Raw genomic sequence first — 22,206 nt, 5'->3', positions numbered from 1 at the left:
CCGCCCGCGCCCGCCGCCATGTGACAGGAAGCAGCTGATGGCCTCTCCGGGCGGCGGCGGGCGCGGCGGCGGCGGCGGCGGCAGGGCGGGGGCGGGGGCGGGGGCGGGGGCGGGGGCGGGGGCGGGGGCGGGGGCCGGGGCGGGCGGGCGACGCGGGGGCGGCATGAGGGCCGGCGGCCCGGGGGGCTGAGGCGGCCGCCGCCTGCCGCCTGCCGCCGGCCGCCTGCCGCGGGAGCTGCGCGTCCTCCATGGAGGCCGGAGGTGAGCGGGCCGGGCGCCCTTGTCGCCCGGCGGGGCCGAGGCCCGTCCTCCCCGGGGTGCTGGGGGGTGACCCCGGGAGGTGGGCTCGGCGGGGGCGGGGGCCGGGACGCGGAGGCGGCGGGGGCGCTGCGGCCGGGGACGTCGGCTCGGGGCCGGCGGCGCGGTGAGCGCCCGGCGCCCAGCTTTGTTTCACTTTCGCTGTCAGCGGCCGCCTCGGCGTCTCCCAGCGCGGACCCGGGCGGGGGAAGGACGGGCTTCTGCGTGGCAGGGATCCCTCCCCCGGGACAGCCCGGGGCACCTGGGGTCCGTCACTTGCGCCTGGGTGGGGCGCGGGGGGCGCCAGAACCCTGAAGGGGTGATACCCAAGGGGGTGGGTACCCAGGTGCTAGGTGACGCACTCGTCACTCCTGGCTGCAGGTCTGGATGGGAGTCAGCCCTGCCCCTTGCAAGCTGTGTGATCCTGGACAAGCCACTTAACCCCCTGCCCCTACCCCAAGTGTCAGTTTTTATTTGCAAACTGGGTGTAATAGTACACTCCTAAAAGGGTTTTTTTTTTTTTTTTTGAAAGGGTAAGGTTGGGATCATCCTAGACTTGCTTCTTCCTAAGAGTTATCTGGAATCCCTGTAATCAGTGCCATTGAATTGCACACAGGTAGAAATTGTTGAATGGGTGTATGTTTTGCTGTGTATACTTTCAACAACAAAATATATAAATATTCGGAGCCTCTCTCGGTAGAGACTGATTCCGGTGGGGTGGGGCTGGAAATGCTGATAGCTGGTGACATGTATGATCAGGCAGGTTTAGCATACGTGGATGGGTGAGGTACTTACCTCTATCCATGATAGCGACTGTCATTCTCAGAAGGCCGTGGATGGCAGAGAATATTGGATATACGTCGAAGGCCAACCCGAAAGATCATACAGCCTTAAGTGGAAACTGTGCTTGCTATGCAAAAACTTCAAGACAAGTCCCTGGAGGCTTCCTCCTTTCAAACACCGTGGCCCTAAACCCCACCTATATAGAAATTCAGGCTGGTAGTCCCAACACCTGTGCTTAAGAGCCCTTTCTGTAGGGGAAATTCTCAGAAGGTGTCAAGTCCTAAGGTTTAGCATTTGTTCCAGAGCCTCTGTACTCTTCCAGTGAAGTTCTGGAGAATGCTGCTTGCTGATATTTGTGTTCCTCTGGCTTGTTTGATCAAATCGAGAGCAGGGGTTGCTGGCGGGTAGGTTGAAATCAGGGTATTCCCTGGGGTGGTGGTACTTTTTAATTTGGGAGATGACATTTCTTTGTTTGCTGGAGTCAGCTATTCAGTAAAAGGTGTAGAGGTACCTCTCCCTGCCTTCCCATCTTGATAAGGACTTTCTTTTCAGGCAGTGTATTAACCATAGAATTCTTTTTAAGCTGCCCATACTGTTTTCATGGATCTTCTGTGAAGCTTTTTATAGCTTCCGCTGTTGTTTCCATTGACAGCTTGCAGCTAAATCTGAAAGCGATCTGTAGCTGGCCTCCCCTTTTAACTGGAATCTGTTTCCAGTTCTGGGTTTTTCCGAATGATTGATGGCTGTGTTTTGGGGTGTGGGCAGAGCTACTGTAAAAAGGCCAGAGAGTTTCATGTTCTTTTGAAGCTGAATAAAGCTCATTGTGATAACAGTGGATGACAGTAGATATCTTCAGAGCAGTGGTTAGAATTCATTTATTCATTCAACAAATATTTATTGAGCGTATAGTATGTACCAGGCATCCCTGAGGCCAGCACTAACCAGTAGAGGTATAATGTGAGCCACGTATGTAGCTTAAAATTTTCTAGTAGCCTCATTGAAAAAAGTGAAAAGAAAGAAACCAGTGAAGTTGATTTTTCTTAAAATATATCTTATTCAGCCTGCCATATCCAAATATTGTTGTTGAACATGTAATCAATTAAAAAAAATTATTGAACTACTTTACGTTCTTTTTCATAGTAAGTCTTTAAAATTGGTGTGTATTTTATATTTACGGCATACCTCATTGTCAAACATCTTTGGGGCTCCCCACATTTTGAGTGCCTACTAGCCACATAAAGAGCTCTGGTGGTGCAGGAGTTAAGCGGTTGGCTGCTAACTGAAAGACTGGCTGTTTGAATCCAGCCAGTGGCTTTGAGGGGGAAAGACCTGACAATCTGCTTCCATAAAGATTACAGCCTAGGAAACACTATGGGGCAGTTCTGCTCTGTTACATGGGGTCACTATGAGTTGGACTTGACTCTACAGCACCTATCAGTGAAGTAGCCACACTGATGAGTGGCTACCATATTGGATCGCACAGCACGATGGTAGGGAATAAGGTTCACAGGTCCTGATTTAAGGAGCTTTCTCTGATTTCGGTGGGGATGGGGAAGGGATAGACCATCAATACATAAAAACGACATATAAGCCACTGAAATGTCTGGGAGTGATAGTTACAAAGAAAAACAGGGTAAATGGAAAGTGATTGGGGCCACTTTAGAGAGCAAGATCAAGAAGGCCTCTGTGACATCAGAGCTGAGCCCTGAATGATAAGATGGAGCAGCTGGGCAAAGATTTGGGGCTCTTACCAGGGAAGGAGCTTTCCAGGCAGATGGAACAGCTAATGTGAAGGTCTTGAGGCAGGAAAAGTCACTGGCTTCCCTGTGGTTGGGGTACTAGCTTCCACCACTGTGTTAAGGCCAATCACCTGTGACAAAAGATGCCCAATCATAAATATTTTCCCCTTCAGCTTGGTTGTCCAAACACATCCCAGTGCTTGATTAGAAAACTGATCTGTGGTCACTGCAGGTACGATCTGAGATGAAGCCGGATCCTCTCTGCTCTTTTTTTGTTTGTTTTTTTTTTGAAATTCCACACTAATTATGGCTTTCTTTTCCAGGAACCTAGTCTAGCTTGGGCCCAGACTCCCCTTCAGAATTTCCTTCGTTCTAAAATGGAGAGATGAGAGTCACTGGGTTTTCTTTTTTTTTATTTTCCCCTCCTTTTAGCTCCTGGATTCCTGAACTTGAAATAGCTAAAGTCCCCAAGTCTCATAAATAGAGTGTGAATTCTGGCTATGGCTCATGTGAAATGTTTGGCATAAGCATCTTCATAGTTAAAGGCTTCATTTCATTTATATTTAAAGAGAATATACCATGTATATTTGTTCAGCAAATATTTACTGACTGCCTGCTCTCTGCTAGGAGTTCTGCTAGGTGCTGGGGAGAAACATTTAAGGTTCTGTTCCTGTGGAGTTGATGTTTTAGTTCTGGGGAGCAAACAGGTAATCCAATGGTGATGAGTGCTATAAAGAAAATAAGGTGAGGAGTTGTGACTTGAGAATCAGAGAAAAACTCTCTAAGGAGGTGGCATTTTGAGCTGACACCTGAATGAAGAAAAGGTAGCAGCCATGGAAGGACTGTCCAGGTGAAGGAAATAGCTGGTGCAAAGGCCCTGAGGCCAGTGTGCTGGAGCCAGGGACGAGGACACCAGAAGTACAAGACCAGGTGGGAGAAGAAGTCAGATTATGCAGAACTTTGAGGACAGGGTGAGGAGTTCGGACTTTCTTCTGAGAGTGATTGGAAGTGATTCATACTTTAAAATGATCACAATGGGAGGTGAGAATGGGTGATGCGACAATAGAGTGGAAGCAGGGAGGACATTCATATATTTTAAGATACGTCTTTTCACATTTTGACATTATTTTGTATATGTACAAATTATTTCCTCATCAAGTTGTTTACCTTGTAACAGCTGTAAAAGGGTCAAAGTCTGGAAACGACCAAAGTGGAACACACGCATCAGGAAGTGACCTCATTCGGGATGGAAGCCAGCTTTTATGATATTACTGTATATCACAACGAGGGTGGTCAGAAAAATCAATTCTGAAGGCCTTTAACTTCTGAGCTTCGTCAGCCATTGAGAATCTTCAACTGGAGTAGAGAATTGAACTAGGAACTGCCGTTCTCGTTGATGAAACAGCACAGATACTGTGCTAAACCCTGGGAGAAACACAGATTAAATTGTCTCGGTACTTGAATGTTGTTAGCTGCCATTGATTGGGCCCTGACTCATGGCGATGTAACGGATGTGTAAGAGCATGAAACATTGCCCAGTCCTGCGCCATCTTCACCATCACTGGCATGTTTGAGTCCAGTTGGACAGTATTCTGTTTTGATCCATAGAATTTTCATTGGCTGATTTTTGGAATTAGATTGCCAGGCTTTTTTTTTCTAGTCTGTCTTAGCCTAGAACCTGTCCACCATGGGTAACCCTGCTGGTATTTGAAATACCAGTAGCATAGCTTCCAGCATCTTAGCAACATGCAAGCCACCACAGTACGACAAACTGACAGACAGCTGGTGAGTGTTTAAATGTTGTTAGGTGGTGTTGAATTGGTTCGGACTCATAGCAACCCCATGTACAACAGAACGAAACACTGCCGAGTCCTGCACCATTGTCACAATCCTTGCCATGTTTGAGCCCATTGTTGCAGCCATTGTGTCAGTCCGTCTTGTCGAGGACCTAACTCTTTTTCCTGACCCTCTACTTTACCAAGCATGATGTCCTTCTGCAGGGACTGGTCCCTCCTGATAATGTGTCCAAAGTGCATGAGACGAGGTCTCACCACCCTCCCCTTCTAAGGAGCATTCTGGCTCTACTGCTTCCAAGATGTGTTCGTTCTTCTGGTAGTTTACAGTGTAGTATTCAGTATTCTCTACCAACACCATCATTCAAAGACATCAGTTCTTTTTCGGTCTTCCTTGTTCCTTATCCAGCTTTCGCTGCATATGAGGTGATTGAAAATACCATGGCTTGGGTCAGGCACACCTTAGTCCTCAAAGTAACAGCGCTGTTTTTTTAACACTTTAAAGACGTATTTTCCAGCAGATTTGCCCAGTGCAATATGTCATTTAATTTCTTGACTGCCGCTTCCATGGATGTTGATTGTGGATCCAGACAAAATGAAATCCTTGACAACTTCCACTTCAGTCTTTGTTCGTTAATAAGTTTTCTCCTAATCCTGATGCCGCGTTCTTCTTCACATAGCCCAGCATCTCGGATTATTTGTTCAGCATACAGATTGAGCAAGTATGGTCTAAAGGGTAGAACCCTGACGTATACTTTTCCTGATTCTCAACCATGCAGCATCCCCTTGTTCTGTTCGAACGACTGCCAGCTGGTCTATGTACAGGTTCCACGTGAGTACCGTTATATTCTGGAATTCCCATTCTTCAAAATGTTGTCCATAATTTGTTCTGATCCACATAGGCAAATGCCTTTGCATAGTCAGTAAAACACAGGTAAACATTTTTCTGATATTCTCAGCCTTCAGCCAAGATCCATCTGACATCAATGATATCCCTCATTCCACAACCTCTTCTGAATCCAGCTTGAATTTCTGGCAGTTACCTGTCGATGTACTGCTCCAACTATTTTTGAATTATCTTCAAAATTTTACTTTTGTATGATACTAATGATATTATTTGATAATTGCCTCATTCTGTTGGATTACCTTTCTTTGAACTGGGCACAAATATGGATCTCTTGTTGGTTGGCCAGGTAGCTGTCTTCCAAATTTCTTGGCATAGACAAGTGAGTGCTTCCAGCCTCGCATCTGTTTGTTGAAACATGCCAATTGGTATTCCGTCAATTCCTGGAGCCTTGTTTTTCACCAGTCCCTTCAGTGCAGCTTGGACTTCTCCGTTGAGTACCATCCTTTCTTGATCACATGCTACCTCCTGAAATGGTGGAATGTCGACCAATTCTTTTTGGTACAGCGACTCTATGTGTTTCTTCCATCTTCTTTTGATGCTTCCTGCATCGTTCAATATTTTGCCAATAGAGTCCTTGAGTATTGCGATTCAAGGCTTGAATTTTTTCTTCAGTTCTTTCAGCTTGAGAAATGCCAAGTGTGTTCTTCCCTTTTGGTTTTCTAATTCCAGGTCTCTGCACATTTCATTATAATACTTTGCTTTGTCTTCTCAAGCCACTCTTTGACATCTTCTGTTCAGCTCTTTTGTTTCGTTTCTTCCATTTGCTTTAGCTTCTCTACGTTCAAGAGCAACTTTCAGAGTCTCTTCTGACATCCATTTTGGTCTTTTTCTTTCTTCCCTGTCTTTTTAATAACCTTTTGCTTTCTTCATGTATGATGTCCTTGATGTCATCCAACAACCCTTGTGGTCTTTGGTCATTGGTGTTCAGTGCATCAGATCTACTCTTGAGGTGGTCTCTGAATTCAGGTGGGATGTACACAAGGTCATACTCGGGCTCTTGTGGACTTGTTCTAATTTTCTTCAGCTTTCACTTGAACTTGCATATGAGCAATGGATGGTCTGTTCCACAGTCGGCCCCTTGCCGTGTTGTGATTGTTGATATCAAGCTTCTCCATCATCTCTTTCCGCAGACAGATGGGTTGTGGAGTGTTTAAATAAGGATGCTTAAATTCTGTAGGGGGCCAAGAGGAAAATTGGGTACAACAGGAAAGAATGAAATTACCAAGGTGACATTTATTTCTATTTTGATAGTGTGTGATCTGGTTATGCTTCTTAATTGTGAATCTGGATGGCATTCTTACAAGCAGAAAATGAGTTCAGGTTGGAATGTGTGTCAAGGAGTCTTGTGTGGCCAGAGTGCAGCATGCAGGGAGCTATCATGGAAGGAAGACTGTGGATCAATGGTGTGGGCCAAATTCATGGTAGGCTGGGGCCAATTGCCTTTCTAATGAAGGCAGTTGGAGGCTTGGAATGTATTTGAAAGTAGTGACATGATGTGTGTTTCATTTTTAGCATGGTCTGTGGGTGGCCTAGCAGAGAGTGCTATTCTGACTCATAGTGACCCTATAGAACCTAGGCCTAGTAATCTGCACTATCTAACATAATCCTTGTGTGGTCGCCTCTCTTCTTTCTTCCTCTTCCGGCATTCCTGGGAAAGTGAGGCTTCCATTCACTTGGTTCACCCACACAAAGGTTACTCGAGTCATGGTTAACCAGCAGTACTGAGTAAACACAGTGGAATGTGGCCTGTGGTTTCTGTTATTGCTCCGGGTCATTTAAGTGACAACTCCCTGTCAGAATCCAAAAAGTGTCACTCCTGGTCATTGGGAGACTGTGGCTTTCCTGTGTCTGAGTCAGCTAGGTAGTCTGGGAGCCTGTCTCCCCACTGTCTCAGGAAGTCGGAGTGCTTGTTTGAAGCATGCTGTCTCCTGCCCCAGAGGAACCGCTGCTGCTGGCCGAGCTCAAACCCGGGCGCCCCCACCAGTTTGATTGGAAGTCGAGCTGTGAGACTTGGAGCGTCGCCTTCTCGCCTGATGGCTCCTGGTTTGCTTGGTCTCAAGGACACTGCATCGTCAAGCTGATCCCCTGGCCACTGGAAGAGCAGTTGTAAGTACCCTCATGCTCTGACCCGAGGAAACGATGGAAATTTTCAGGAAGGGCACTTGGGAGTCTTTCCACATTACTCCCACTCATTTGTCTTCTCCCTGCTAAAGAACAGGAAAGAGAGAAAATGGCTGAACAGCACCAAATTCTGGACATGTGAAAGTTATTTCTGAGGAGTTTACGTTAGCCCCAAGTCAAACTTCTTTTTCTTTGAAAGCTTTATTGAGATGTAAGTTACATACCATATAGTTTGTCCATTTATAATGTATAGTTCATTGGGGTTTTTTAAGAAATTTTTTTAATATTGTTTTTTTTTTTTTTTAATTTTATTTCTCTTTTTGTGGTGAAAATACAGGAAATTAGGGTTTTACAAAAAAGTTAAAAAATGAAACAAACCTTAAGTTTGGAGGTTCTAAGCAGCCTTGCCAAAGGTCTTCCTGTAGCCTGCCTTTTCTTTGTATTTTTGTGTGTTTGAAAATATATACATAGCAGAACATAAACCCATTCAACACTTTCTGCGTGTATAGTTCAGTGACATTGGTTACACTTCTCATATTATGTCCCCATTCTCGCTTTCTTCGTCCGTATTGTTTCACCGTCATTGACTTGGACTTGTCAGGTGATGTCGACTCAATTTCAACTCATAACGACCCATGTAACAGTAGAACTGCCCCCTAGGATTTTCTGGGGTACAATCTTTACAGGGAGCCCTGGTGGCACAGTGGATAAACCAAAAGGTCGGCAGTTTGAATCCACTGGTTGGAACCCCCTCCTTGGAAACTCTGGGGGGCAGTTCTACTGTGTCCTATGGGGTCACTTTGAGTCGGAATCAACTCAGTGACAATGGGTCTGGTTTTTTTTTTAATCCCTACAGAAGCAGATTACCAGGTCGTTCTCCTATAGAGCCTGCTGCGTGAGTTCAAACCACCAATCTTCCCGTTAGCAGCTGAGTACTTAACCATTGCACTACCAGGGCTCCTTGACTTAGACTTACTGTCCCCTAAACTTCTCATCTATGCTTTAGAGTTATTGCTGTCAGTTTGTTCTCGTATAGATAATTCTTTAAAAGAGTGCAGTACTGAAGGTGTAGCCTGCTTTCTGAGTGCTTCTTCCTGTGATGGCAAACTCAGGGACCTCTGCCAGGGCCAGGCAGGCCTGCGCAGTGTATGGATTGGCAGAGGCAGTAAGTGCTGCCCACAAGAGGGAAGGCCCAATTGAAAGACATGCACAATTACGTTCAGATTGTTTTGCCAGAAAAATTAATTTTTAGACCACATCTGGTCATTTAGACCTGGGATCAGCAGACTTTTTCCGCACAGAGCCTGATGGTAAATGTTTCAGGCTTTGTGGACCATAGGGTCTCTCTCGGTTGCAGTCTCTGTCGCGACTACTCAGTTTTGCCCCTGTGGCGTGAAAACATCCAGACAACAGTAAACAAATGTGTGGCTGCGTTCCAATAAAACTTGATTTACAAAAACACTGCTGGCCTGGGTGTAGTTTGCCAGCCTCTGATTTAGACTAATAGATTTTTAGAGCTGAAGGAAGCTGCACTTGTCTCATTTCCTCCTTCTGATTTTACAGATGAGAAAACCAAGACCTGTATTGGTTAAAATGCTCTGCAATGTTTAAAGCACACATTTGACAAAAATGTGACTTCCAGCTTCTTGGAAACACCTGTAGCGCATAAGGAGGTTCAGCTATGTATGCGTTGAGTATAGGATCTCTCTTCAGACTGAATCTTAACTCATCTTGAGATCCAGCTTTGTCATCTCCATTTTGTTTTATCTACATCTCGTCACCATCAGTTTGATATACACCTGAGTGTGGTCAGAGTCACACAAAAGTAGGATTTGTTACTGGCACTGATAAAATGTGCCACAAACAGAGTAAACGTGTTTCAGGCAGAACGCCCCAGGCTGTACTGTTGAGGTGCTCATGCCTTTGAGATATTTTCCGCAAGGCAGGGTAGTGGATGGGGCCCTACTTCTGAAGCAATGAACCTCACTTTGCTTATCTGGCCTTATGTTTCACCGTAAGTAAGTGGAATGTAAAGGGACATGGTTGGGCTGAGAGATCTTGCAGGTCAGGTGCACCTCTGAACAGCTGTGGTTGGTTCCTGCATTAGATGTACCATCAACGAAGTAAGTGAAAGAGCCTCCTTCCTCATTAACTGACTGAAACATAGCAGTGAAGGAGGAAATTACATGTAGCAAACAACTTGTATTGTCAAGTCCTTGGGACTTTATAAAGGAGCCCTGGTGGCACAGTAGTTAAAGTGCTTGGCTGCTGGCTGAAAGGTTGGTGGTTCAAAACTCAACAGCTGCTCCATGGGACAAAGATGCGGCAGTCTGCTTCCAGATTACAGCCTTGTAAATCCTATGGGGCAGTTCTACTCTGTCCTGTAGGGTCACTGTGAGTTGGAATTGACAACAATGGCTTTTCAGCTTTGGGACTTTCTAAACTAGAGATAAAGGGGAGAGCAGCAGATGAGTACTCAGCCCTTATGTCTGTCCTAATTCTGGGCCCACAGTATGCTCTCATCTTTCTTTCCACACATCAAAACCCAAGACAACTTTCTGAACAAACGTGTGGCTCCCTGGAGCATCTGTGAACTAGTTATCCCACAAGCCCCATCACCCCACCATGGGGCCGTCATAAATGGGATGAGCCGGGGCCAGTGAGGCCTCTGTTGCACGACTTCTAAAAAGAAGAGGTACACCCCAATTTGTTTCTAGGACTTTAAAGTTTTAGGTGACCCAGGATGGAAAGTTAGCGTGATAACAAGTTGACCTGATAAGTTTCAGACTCATTAAGAAATCTCTTCTTCCCTAGCATCCCTAAAGGGTTTGAAGCCAAAAGTCGAAGCAGCAAAAATGATCCAAAAGGGCGAGGCAGCCCAAAGGAGAAGACCCTGGACTGCGGTCAGATCGTCTGGGGCTTGGCCTTTAGCCCATGGCCCTCTCCACCCAGCAGGAGGCTCTGGGCACGTCACCATCCCCAAGTGCCAGATGTCTCATGCCTGATACTTGCCACGGGACTCAATGATGGGCAGATCAAGATTTGGGAGGTGCAAACAGGTAGGTCATTTCTGGCTGGCTCAAGGTGCTGGGCGGCTCATGTGTAGGTTCTCATCAGGCCCCAGAGGGGTTCCCGGCCCCCAGGCGGCCAAGGAGTGAAGCAGGGACTGGCAGGTGGGGCACCACCACTCCCACTCACTGACCGAGTGCCTTTGCTTCCACACTAGGGCTCCTGCTTTTGAACCTTTCTGGCCACCAAGATGTTGTGAGAGATTTGAGTTTCACACCCAGTGGCAGTTTGATTCTGGTGTCTGCATCACGGGATAAGACTCTTCGCATCTGGGACCTGAATAAACACGGTGGGTGATGGAACTACTTGGCAACTTCAGAAGTACTCTGTTTGGCCCTTCTCTTCACTTTACCTATGTCCTTTTTATCTAGAACAGTGTTTCTCCATTCCCCTCCCCCCATTATCACTTCCTAAGGAGGCTTTTTAGGTATTTTTTCTTATTCACTACCCCCCATGAGATTTTAGTAGCACAGATACACTGATATCCTGTTTATGTACTGGATATATATCTGTGCTTTGTACATTAAAAAAAAGTGTGTGTGTGTATACATATACATATATATACGTATATATATAGCCCCCAAGAACCAATTTTTGCCCTCTTTAACGTGATATTTCCCCTGTTGAAAATACATGATTTAAAACAGGGTTTCTCAGCCTCAGCACTATTGACATTTTGGGCTGGATAATTCTTTGTGGTGGAGGGCTGCCCATGGCCTCTACCAAATAAATGCCAATAGCGCTACCTCGAGCCATGAAAACTGAAAATGTCTTCAGATATTGCCTCTTGTCCCATGGGAGAGAGAGTCTTCCCAGGTTTTCACCACTGACTTAGAAGCCTTTAATGTTGTTCCCTTCCTGTTAGAAACAGAGGGTGTCCTTATGAAGTAGAACTAGGACGAGAATAATGCTCTCTGGCTAGAAGGGTTCAGCTTTGGGGAGTTTTTCTGGAGCAGAACTGTATACAGGAGTGACCCAGAAGAGAATTCCAGACATCACAGGTTTTGATCATTAACTGGAAAGGTGACATAGGGAAGGGAACTTTATTGCCACGTCATTTCTCCCCAGGGTGTGCAGGCATGGAGGGGTTGGGGTCCGGTGGAAGGAAGAAATGGCAGCGTGGACAGTTTGTGATGAGGCACTATCCCCGAGCAGGCAAAGTCACTGTAACTCTCCCAGCTCCCCATGACCACAAGAGGGGACCGTCTCCTCTGGCCACTTAGAAACGAGCCTGATCACTTGTGAAAACACAGTATTCAGGAGGTGCTTTGTAGTGTCCTCATCTGAAGGCATCTAATCACCAAGAGAGCTCTGTAGACAGTTTCTGCCCATTATTGCCGTCCTGGTCATCCTACAATCTAAGACAGGTCTGCTGACTGAGAAGACTTCTCAAAGGATTCCCTTTTAGAGCTGTTTGAATGAGTGTACAGCGACAGCTAGCTGCCATCTAAGGAAGGTGCTTGGATTGGAAATCTCATGGTGTTTGGCAAGGGAGGACTAGATAAGGATGGCTGAGAGTGGGTGGAACGAGTTAGGCCAATCATGAGGGCATTTAAGGGAGAGGAGGGAAGAAAGTAGTGTTCCCAGGTACCAGGCACTTCCCTACAGCCTTGGCTTAACTCACTGAATACTCACAACTACCTTGGGAGGCAGCTGAAAAACTATGACTGACTTAAAAAAAAAAACTTATTTATATATACTCAAAAATATACATAAACTTCGTAAATACATATGCATGACCATGTACATGTTTATTTAAAATTCTTTTTTTCCTTTTGGGTTTTTTTTTTTTTTGGATTGGCTCTTTCTTTTTCTGTTTTTCCTCTCATCTTCCCTTCTGTTACATTTTCTTCTCCACCCCACCCCACTGCAATCTGGTAACTCAAGAACCTGGTATATCAGAGTGGGAGAGAAATGTAGAGCAAAATTCAAACTCATAAATAAGACCAGACTTACTGTTCTGATAGAGACTGGTGAACCCCGAGACTATGGCCTCTTAGACACCCTTCAAACTTATAACTAAAATCCCTTTCAGAGATCACACGGTAGCCATATAATAGACAGGCCCGTAAAACGAACAATAACACCAGTAAGGAATGTGCACCTCAGAACAATTACCTGTGTGAGATCTAAAGGGGAACATTTGCCCAAAAGCAAAGTTCAGAAGAACGGTAGGGGCAGGAAAGCTGGGTAAATGGACATGGGGAACCCAGGGAGGAAGTAGGCAGAGTGCTGACAAATTCAAGGATTTGCAACCAATATTAGAAAACAAGCTGTTGAATGGGAAACTGGTGTGCTCTGTAAACTTTCACCTAAACAACAATAAAATGTTCAAAAAATAAACTTACTAGCAGACCGTTCTAAAAAAAAAAAGAAAAGCCTAGTGTATAGCCTTCCATATTTTTCTCTAATTGTATAAACACATACAAACAGCAGGAGTCCCTGGGTGGCACAGATGGTTATGTGCTCGACTACTAGCCAGAAGGTTGGTGGTTCAGATCCACCCAGAGGTGCCTCAGAAGACAGGTCTGGCGGTCTGCTTCTGAAAGGTCACAGCCTTGAAAACCCTCTGGAGCAGTTCTACTCTGCACACATGGGGTCGCCATGAGTTAGAATGGACTCAACAGCAACTGAGAACAATACAGACACACAGAAGCATTCAGGCGTTTGGGGGCCATTTTGTGAAGAGAGAAATGGAATCAGGTTCTTCATATTTTTGTTTTGCATGTTGCTTTTTTTCATTAAACAGTGCAAAATCTATAGCTCTAATACCATCTTCATTAAAAGACTGGATATGCCCTCATATATTCAGCCATTCCCCCATGAATGACACTCACTTTTTCTAAAAACTGAGACCAAGAGAGATTGTTAGTAATCCTGGTTATGTACTGAGTAAACCCAAGTTTGTCCGGCTCCAGGCACGTGTCCCTAATGACTCCACACCTGCTCCTCCGGACACCGCCCCCAGGCAAACGTTGGAGGTAGGTGAGAGTCCAAAATGGAATCCTTGTGATGATGAGGAAACCATTGCAGAGGAGGGAGAGATGAAGATGAAAATGATCTCAAAATTGGGAAGTCTACTTCAGAGTACTTGAGGTTGGGGATCTGAAAAGAATGTTCTCGCTACCAAAACCCAAAACCAGACCCACTGCCATCAGATCAATTCCAACTCATAGTGACCGTAAAGGACAGAGTAGAACTGCCCCATAGGGTTCCCAAGGCTGTAGATCTTTACGGAAGCAGACTGCCACATCTTTCTCCCTTGGAGTGGCCAGTGGGTTTGAAGAGCCAACCTTTCAGTTAGCAGCCCTTTGACCACTGCGCCACCAGGGCTTTGCATACTGAAAGCTACCTTATTTATGTCCATCCTTGCCCTGCTGGTCTTACAGTTTCATTATGTTTTAGGGGAAAGCTTATAGCCCAAATGAGTTTCTCATTTAAAAATTTTCACACAAATTGTTTTGTGACATTGATTGCAATCCCCACGATGTGTCAGCACTCTCCCCATTTTCATTCCAGGTTCACCGTGTCCGTTCATCCAGTTTTCTTGTCCCTTCTTGTCTTTGCTTTTGGGCAGGTGTTGCCCATTTGGTCTCATATTCTTGAACTAAGAAGCATGTTCCTCACATGTGTTATTGTATGTTTTATAGACCTGTCTAATATTTGGTTAGAATAAATGAAATGGAACACATAAAGATCGATATCTTAGGCATTAGTGAGCTGAAATGGACTGGTATTGGTCATTTTGAATCGGACAGTCATATGGTCTACTGCACGGGAACGACAACTTGAAGAGGGATAGCATTGTATTCATCGTTAAAAAGAACATTACAAGATCTATCCTGAAGTACAACGCCATCAGTGATAGGATAATATCCATACTCCTACAAGGAAGACCAGTTAACACAACTGTTACTAATTTACGCACCAACCACTAAGGCCAAAGATGAAGAAATTGAAGATTTTTACCAACTTCTGCAGTCAGGATGCACTGGTAACTACTGGCGACTGGAATGAAAAAGTTGGAAATGAAGAAGGACCAATAGTTGGAAAATTTGGCTTTGGTGATAAGAAATGATGCCAGAGATCAAATGATTGAATTTTGCAAGACAAGCGACTTCTTCATTGCAAATATGTTCATTCACCAACATAAATGGCGACTACACATGGACCTCGCCAGATGGAATACACAGGAATCAACTTGACTATATCTGTGGAAAGAGATGATGGAAAAGCTCAATAGTATCAGTCAGAACAAGGCCAGGGGCCAGCTGCGGATCAGACCACCAATTACTCATATGCAATTTCAAGTTGAAACTGAAGAACATTAGAACAAGTCCATGAGAGCCAAAGTATGACCTTGAGTATATCCCACCTGAATTTAGAAACCATCTCAAGAATAGATTTGACACAATGAACACTAACGACTGAAGACAAACGAGTTGTGGAATGACATCAAGGACATCATGAAGAAAACAAGAGGTCATTAAAAATACAGGGAAGAAAGAAAAGACCTAAATGGATGTCAGGACAGACTCTGAAACTTGCTCTTGAACATTGAATAGCTAAAGCAAAAGGAAAAAAAACGATGAACTAAAAGAGCTGAACAGAAGATTTCAAAGGGCGGCTATAGAAGACAAAGTATTATGATGATACGTGCAAGACCTGGAGATAGAAAACCAAAAGGGAGGGACATGCCCAGCATTTCTCAAGCTGAAAGAACTGAAGAAAAAATTCAAGCTTCGAGTTGCAGTACTGAAGGATCGTACAGGGAAAATATTAAATGATGCAGAAAGCATCAAAAGAAGATGGAAGGAATACACAGAGTCACTATACCAAAAAGAATTGGACGTTCAACCATTTCAGGAGGTAAAGTGATCAGGAACCGATGGTACCGAAGGAAGACGTCCAAGCTGCACTGAAGGCATTGGTGAAAAACAAGGCTCTGGGAATTGACGGAATACCAATTGAGATGTTTCAACAAAGGGATGCAGTGCTGAGAGTGCTCACTCATCTGTGCCAGGAAATTTGGAAGACAGCTTCCTGGCCAACCAACGGGAAGAGATCCATATTTATGCCTATTACCAAGAAAGGTGGTCCAACCAAATGAGGAAATTATTGAACAATATCATTAATATTGCTGAAGATCATTCCAAAGCGACTGCAGCAGTATATCAACAGGGAACTGCCAGAAACTCAGGCCGGATTTAGAGGAGGACATGGAACGAGGGATATCACTGCTGATGTCAGATGGATTCTGGCTGAAAGTAGAGAATACCAGAAAGATGTTTACCTGTGTTTTATTGACTATGCAAAGGCATTCGACTGTGTGGATCATAACAAACTATGGATATCATTGAGGAGAATGGGAATTCCAGAACAGGGGAATCTGTACACGGACCAAGAGGCAGTCACTGGAACAGAACAAGGGGATACCGCACGGCTTAAAGTCAGGAAGGGTGTGCATCAGGGTTGTATCCTTTCACCATACCTATTCAATCTGTATGCTGAGCAACTAATCCGAGAAGCTGGACTATATGAAGAAGAACAGGGCATCAGGATTGGAGGAAGACTCGTTAACAACCTGTGTCATGCAGATGACACAACTTTGCTTGCTGAAAGTGAAGAGGACTTGAAGCACTTACTAATGAAGATCAAGACCACAGGCTTCAGTATGGATTGCACCTCAGCATAAAGAAAACAAAAATCCTCACAACTGGACCAGTGAGCAACATGATGAATGGAGAAAAGGTTGACGTTGTCAAGGATTTCATTTTACTTGAATGCACAATCAATACCCGTGGAAGCAGCAGTCAAGAAATCAAAAGACACGTTGCATTGGGCAAATCAGCTGCAAAAGACCTCTTTAAAGTGTTGAAAAGCAAAGATGTCACCTTGAGGACTAACGTGCGCATGACGCAAGCCACGGTGTTTTCAGTCGCCTCATATGCATGTGAAAGCTGGAGAGTGGTTAAGGAAGACCTACGTGTACTGTTTAATGAGAAACTAGTTTGTTCTGTAAACCTTTATCTAAAGTACAATAAAAAAAATAATGAAGACTGAAGAATTGATGCCTTTGAATTGTGGTGTTGGCAGAGAATATTGAATGTACCATGGACTGCCAAAAAACAAACAAATATGTCTTGGGAGAGGTACAACCAAGATGTTCCTTAGAAACAAGGATGGCGAGACTACGTCTCACATACTTCGGACACGTTACCAGGAGGGATTGGTCCTTGAAGAAGGACGTCATGCTTGGTAAAATAGAAGGTCAGCAAAAAACGCCCTCAATGAGATGGTTTGAGACAGTGGCTGCAACAAGGGGCTCAAGCGTAGCAACAATTGTGAGGACCAGGCAGTGTTGTGTTCTGTTGTGTGTGGGGTCACTATGATTTGGAACCAGCTGGTTCACATCTGACAACAACAACAATCTTTGGTTGAAAGGTGGACTTAGGGAGTGGCTTTAGTTCTGAGTTAGCAGGGTGTCCGGTGGCCATAGTCTTGGGATTTCCTTCAGTCTCCGTCAGACCAATAAGTCTGGTCTTTTTTGTGAATTTGAGTTTTTTCTATGTTCTTCTCCCACTCTGTCCGGGACCTTCTCTTGTGATCCCTGTCAGAGTGCTCTGTGGTGGTAGCCGGGCACCATCTAGCTCTTCTGGCCTCAGGCTGGTGGAAGCTGTGGTTTGTGTGGTCCATTAGTCCTTTGGGCTAATATTTTCCTTGTGTCTGTTTTTTTGTCATTCTCTTTTTCTCCAGACAGGATGGGATCAATAAATGTATCTTAGATGGCCACTTGCAAACTTTTAAGACACCAGGCACTACTCACCAAAGTAGAATGTAGAACATTTTCTTTATGAAATATGTTACGCAAATTGACCTAGATGTCTCCCAAGACCATGGTCCTCAGCCCTTAGCAGCAGTAACTCAGTCCCTCAAGGTATTTGGATGTATCTAAGAAGCTTCTGTGACTTTGCCTTGGTTGGGTAGTGCTGACTTCCCCTGTATTGTGTGTTCTTTCCCTTCACCAAAGTTACCACTTGTTTACTATCTAGTTAGCAATTTCCCGTCCCCACCTTTCCCCTCCCTGGTAACCATCAAAGATTGTTTTTTTCTTGTGTAAACCTTTTCTTGGGTTTTTATGATAGTGGTCTCATATAGTGTATGTCCTTTTGTGATTGACTTATCTCACCGGGCATAATGCCGTCCAGATTGATCCATGTTGTGTGAGAGGTTTCACAGATTCATCATTGTTCTTTATCATTGTGTAATATTCCATTGTGTATATGTATCAGTTTGTTTATTCATTCATCTGCTGATGGGCATTTAGGTTGTTTTCATTTCTTTGCTGTTGTGAATAATGCAGCCGTGAACATGGATGTGCATATGTCTATTCTTCTGATAGCTCCTGTTTCTCTAGGATATATTCCTAGGAGTGGGATTGCTGGATCATACGGTATTTTATTTCTAGTTTTTTAAGGAGGTGCTATATCTTTTTCCATAGTGGTTAGCCTTGTAGTTTTTGATGAACTGGTATATAGTAATTTCCCTTGGCCATTAGAATATTTTAATAGGTTTCAGGTGTTTAAATGACAAATCCTGCCATATTTTTTTCTACATTAAAAAAGTAGGCTTTGGGCTTCAGCTGATGGAGAACCAGATTGATGTGTACTGGGTGGGTGGGGCATTACTACTGGTCCTCTGTCTTCCTGCTTTGCCATTTTAAAGGTTGGCTCACTATTTGCCTCTTTTTTTCTGCCAGGTAAACAGATCCAGGTGTTATCGGGCCACCTACAGTGGGTGTATTGCTGCTCCATCTCCCCAGACTGCAGCATGCTGTGTTCTGCTGCTGGAGAGAAGTCTGTAAGTCTGAAATGCTGGGTACCATTTCCTCTATGGCCTTAGTTAAGCAAGACATGGAGGTCTAGAGCAGATCGGCCCCAACAGAAGGCACTGGTGGGCCTTGGCCGCCTCCTGCAGGTTCCCTGCACTTTAACAAAGAGAGGAGGTATTTGAAAGTAGGTCGCTCCCATCATCAGAGGGCTGTGTGCCTTTTCAAAGTGGTAAAGGGACAATTTTTACTTTCTTTTCCCCTTGGAGTGTAAGAGTTTAAAAGTTGAAAGCCACAGTGGATCCAGATTTCCTCTGAACCAGTTATGTTCATCTGATTAAGATTTTCAATTCAAACCAGAAACTGTTGACCTTTGCTCTGAAATCCTGTCTGTTAAAAAAAAAAAAAAAAAGTATTGGACGCCCAGGAGCCATCTGGGAGCAGATTGGGTTTGAATTCTGTATTTGCATGGAGGTGTTTGCTGTGACTGACTCGCTGAAGTTGAGAGTTCACTGTTCGGTATGGCCCAGTTGGTTGATCATTCATTGGAGGCTTGGAACTCTGTGAAAATGAGTCATCTTAAAGGAAAGGAAGGAAAATCCTATTTTTGTTTAATGATTATCGAAAAGGTTTAAAGTGATGAGCTGGTCAGACTTGCAGTCTTTGAGCAGATTTCCAGAGTTCAGTAAACAAGGTTGGGGGGTGCGGAGTGTAAACCAGCAAGCCAGGTGCCATCGCTTTGTGGGGAGCCCTGGAGTTCACCTTTGGCCCCTACCTTTGGTTCTAAGTGAAGAGAAGAGATAGCGGTTGGCTTAGATCCTCCCAACACATAGTACCCTATGTGCAAGCCGGGCTCAGAAGGGGAACTCAGGAGCTTCTACAGGCATATTTTAGCTGGCAGTCTTCCTAAGATCGGCCTACCTTATTCTCCCTCAAAGTAAGCGCTGGAATCCCTAGGTGGTGCACGTAGTTAACGCACTTGGGAGGTTCCTGGTACCCAGATGTGCCTCAGAAGAAGGGCCTGGTGATCTACGTCTGAAAAATGAGCCACTGAGACCCCTACGGGGCACAAGTCTGCTCTGACGTACGTGGGGTCGCCAGGAGTTGGAGTAGGCCTGACAGCAGCTGGGTTAAAGTAGGCTCCGTGAGCACACCCTTTATTGTCCTTAAATCTGTTGATACGTGTACCAGAGCTGTAGAAAAGCGGCAGTGAGAACTGGGCTTCACCTGGCCGTGAGGCTGTGGGACCGGAGAGGGAAACGCAGGCGGTGCCTTTTCCTCACATAAGCACTTGGTTAACACCCCTAACCAGGCCCGTTGCTCTTCGCAGGTCTTTCTATGGAGCATGCGCTCCTACACGTTAATCCGGAAGCTAGAGGGCCACCAAAGCAGTGTTGTCTCCTGTGACTTCTCCCCCGACTCTGCCTTGCTTGTCACGGCTTCTTACGACACCAACGTGATCATGTGGGACCCCTACACTGGCGAGAGGCTGAGGTCACTCCAGTAAGGACTGAACCCCTGCTTAAGATTTCCTTGTGGGGTGACTGATGAGAAACCTACCTTGGATCAGATAAGCGCCTCTTGAAGAGTGGGGCATGGGAAGGGACAGCGGGGGTAAAAGGATGCAGTGGGTCTGGGACTGTTTCTTAAATGCTTATTCTGAGGCAGTGGCGTGCCTGTGCGTGTTCCACTGTCGGTTGTGTTCTCTAAATTAGACCTCAGTGTCTTCACGTCTCCTGACCTAGGAGGCTGTCCTTACGTCTGTGGATTCAGCATTATGAAACCTCAAAGTGACTTTTTATTTCCATTTACTAATAACTGTACTAACAAGTTCGGAATGATCCTCCTATCAAAAGCCGTTATCTCCAGAATGAATTTTTGTGCTCTCATGAACTCGGTCTACTTTTTCCCTTTGTCTTTGTTGTTTCATGAAGCAAATAATAGGTAGTCCCACAGTTATCATATATCTTAGCCTGAAAAACTTTTTTCAGTTTGTCCTGTGGCATTGAAGTGAGGGTTGACCTACTTTGCATAAAGAAATTAGCACAAGGAGGTGTTAGTAACCCTTCGGCCCCCTCTGCAAGATACTTGGTGGCTTCTGAAATGCCCTTTTTTTCCAGTCTGCTTTATCCCAGGTTTTCCAGAAGGGGCACAAGAGGTATCTTGAGCCTTTTCATAGTTTGGTCTCCTGCCTGGAGGTGGGTGGGGTGGGGTGGGGGAGGCATCACTCCAGGCCTCCCATCCAGTTTCTTTCCTCCTCAGCCACACCCAGCTTGACCCCGCCATGGACGACAGTGATGTCAACATCAGCTCGCTGAGATCCGTGTGCTTCTCTCCTGAAGGCCTGTACCTTGCCACGGTGGCGGATGACAGGTGAGGAGGGGAATCTGTTTGCTCAGCCTCAGAGCGTGTGCTTGCACGTAATCGCAGCATTGCCCGCACAGCCTGGCCTCAGGTCAGCTCTGGTGTAAATGTTCCTTTCTGTCTCGTCTAGACTGCTCAGGATCTGGGCCCTGGAACTGAAAACTCCCGTTGCATTTGCTCCTATGACCAATGGTCTTTGCTGCACATTTTTTCCACATGGTGGAGTTATTGCCACAGGGTATGTATGTTAGTTGAACAGATGGGTAGCAGTTTCTGTTGAGTGTACTATGTAGCTTTTTCGAGAAAGAATGCTTCTAGAATTTTCTTGCCTATGAGGTAGCCTTTAAGGGTATCCAACATTATTTAAAATTCTATATTCCATTCTGCCAATATAGTTGATCATTTCCCCTTAATATTTAACCTAAATGTAATTAAAGATCTACAGTTCATACCACCTAATAGGCCAAGTCTACAAGAGGGTATGTATATTAAGAATTTATATAGGAAACCATTTAGGGCAAAGAGACCACCTTACAGATAACATCTGTAATTCAGTAGGTGGCACTCTTCCCTCTGTTAATTTGAACTAATAGTCTGATTTAGAAAAGTCTGTGCTGACAGAGATAAATCGTGTTGGCATCAAAGGTGTTTTGGATTCTTAACAGTGCTATCAGCAGCCTTAACCTCCATTTCCACAGTTAGGGTTGCCTTTCACTCTTGGAGTCCCCTGCTATTCAAGTCAAAGTAGAAACATTCACACCCTACAAAGTCTGTCTCAACTCACTGGTTTCTCTTGTTTCAGGACAAGAGATGGCCACGTCCAGTTCTGGACAGCTCCTAGGGTCCTGTCATCACTGAAGCACTTATGTCGGAAAGCCCTTCGAAGTTTCCTGACAACTTACCAAGTCCTAGCACTGCCAATACCCAAGAAAATGAAAGAGTTCCTCACATACAGGACTTTTTAAGCAACGCTCCATGGAGTCTTTCTTTGTAGCAGCCTAAATCTTCCTGGCAGAGACATGCTGGAATAATGGGCCAGACATCTGGTCTTTGGATGGAAGTACAACTCCTGTTTGGGACTGTGAATAGAATGTAGCAAAACCAGGTTCCAGTGGACTAGTCCTGGGTCCTTCTCTGACCTGTGAAAGGCAGTCTCAGAGGCATGGATTCCGCGCCTCTGGCCACGGAGCCTCACATGAAATCTTAAGTCTATTCATAAACAGCAACGTTGAACTTTTTCTAGTCGTTCTGATTCAAAGTGCAGTTATTGATGTTGTTCTGTTGATAAAGTAGCTGGGCCTCCAG

At 45.1% G+C, this 22,206-nt stretch overlaps 1 protein-coding gene across 2 annotated transcripts; it reads left to right on the top strand.

Annotated features, from left to right (window-relative positions):
* The first annotated feature begins 162 nt into the window (after positions 1-162).
* On the top strand, positions 163-22,138 carry WSB2 (WD repeat and SOCS box containing 2). Of its 2 annotated transcripts, XM_049865558.1 has the most exons (9): positions 163-261; positions 7,457-7,625; positions 10,455-10,699; positions 10,867-10,998; positions 18,469-18,569; positions 19,868-20,040; positions 20,800-20,910; positions 21,032-21,139; positions 21,704-22,138. In XM_049865558.1, the coding sequence occupies exons 1-9, from the start codon at positions 249-251 to the stop codon at positions 21,864-21,866; spliced, it is 1,215 nt and encodes a 404-aa protein (XP_049721515.1). In that variant the 5' UTR covers positions 163-248; the 3' UTR covers positions 21,867-22,138. The 2 variants fall into 2 exon arrangements, with proteins under 2 accessions (XP_049721515.1, XP_049721514.1); XM_049865557.1 differs by lacking the exon at positions 163-261 and having other exon boundaries at positions 591-7,625.
* The last annotated feature ends 68 nt before the right edge of the window (positions 22,139-22,206 follow it).

The sequence above is a fragment of the Elephas maximus genome, chromosome 22 (assembly GCF_024166365.1).
Source record: "Elephas maximus indicus isolate mEleMax1 chromosome 22, mEleMax1 primary haplotype, whole genome shotgun sequence".
Lineage (NCBI taxonomy): Eukaryota > Metazoa > Chordata > Mammalia > Proboscidea > Elephantidae > Elephas > Elephas maximus.
This window is presented reverse-complemented; position numbering and strand designations above follow the sequence as displayed.

What these genes read in the sequence shown, in the direction of transcription:
- WSB2 (XM_049865557.1), top strand. Translation starts at nt 7,438, where the DNA reads ATGCTGTCTCCTGCCCCAGAGGAACCGCTGCTGCTGGCCGAGCTCAAA. An exon ending in TGGCCACTGGAAGAGCAGTT is followed by an intron (nt 7,626 to 10,454) that starts GTAAGTACCCTC and finishes CTTCTTCCCTAG; the next exon opens with CATCCCTAAAGGGTTTGAAG. An exon ending in GATTTGGGAGGTGCAAACAG is followed by an intron (nt 10,700 to 10,866) that starts GTAGGTCATTTC and finishes CTTCCACACTAG; the next exon opens with GGCTCCTGCTTTTGAACCTT.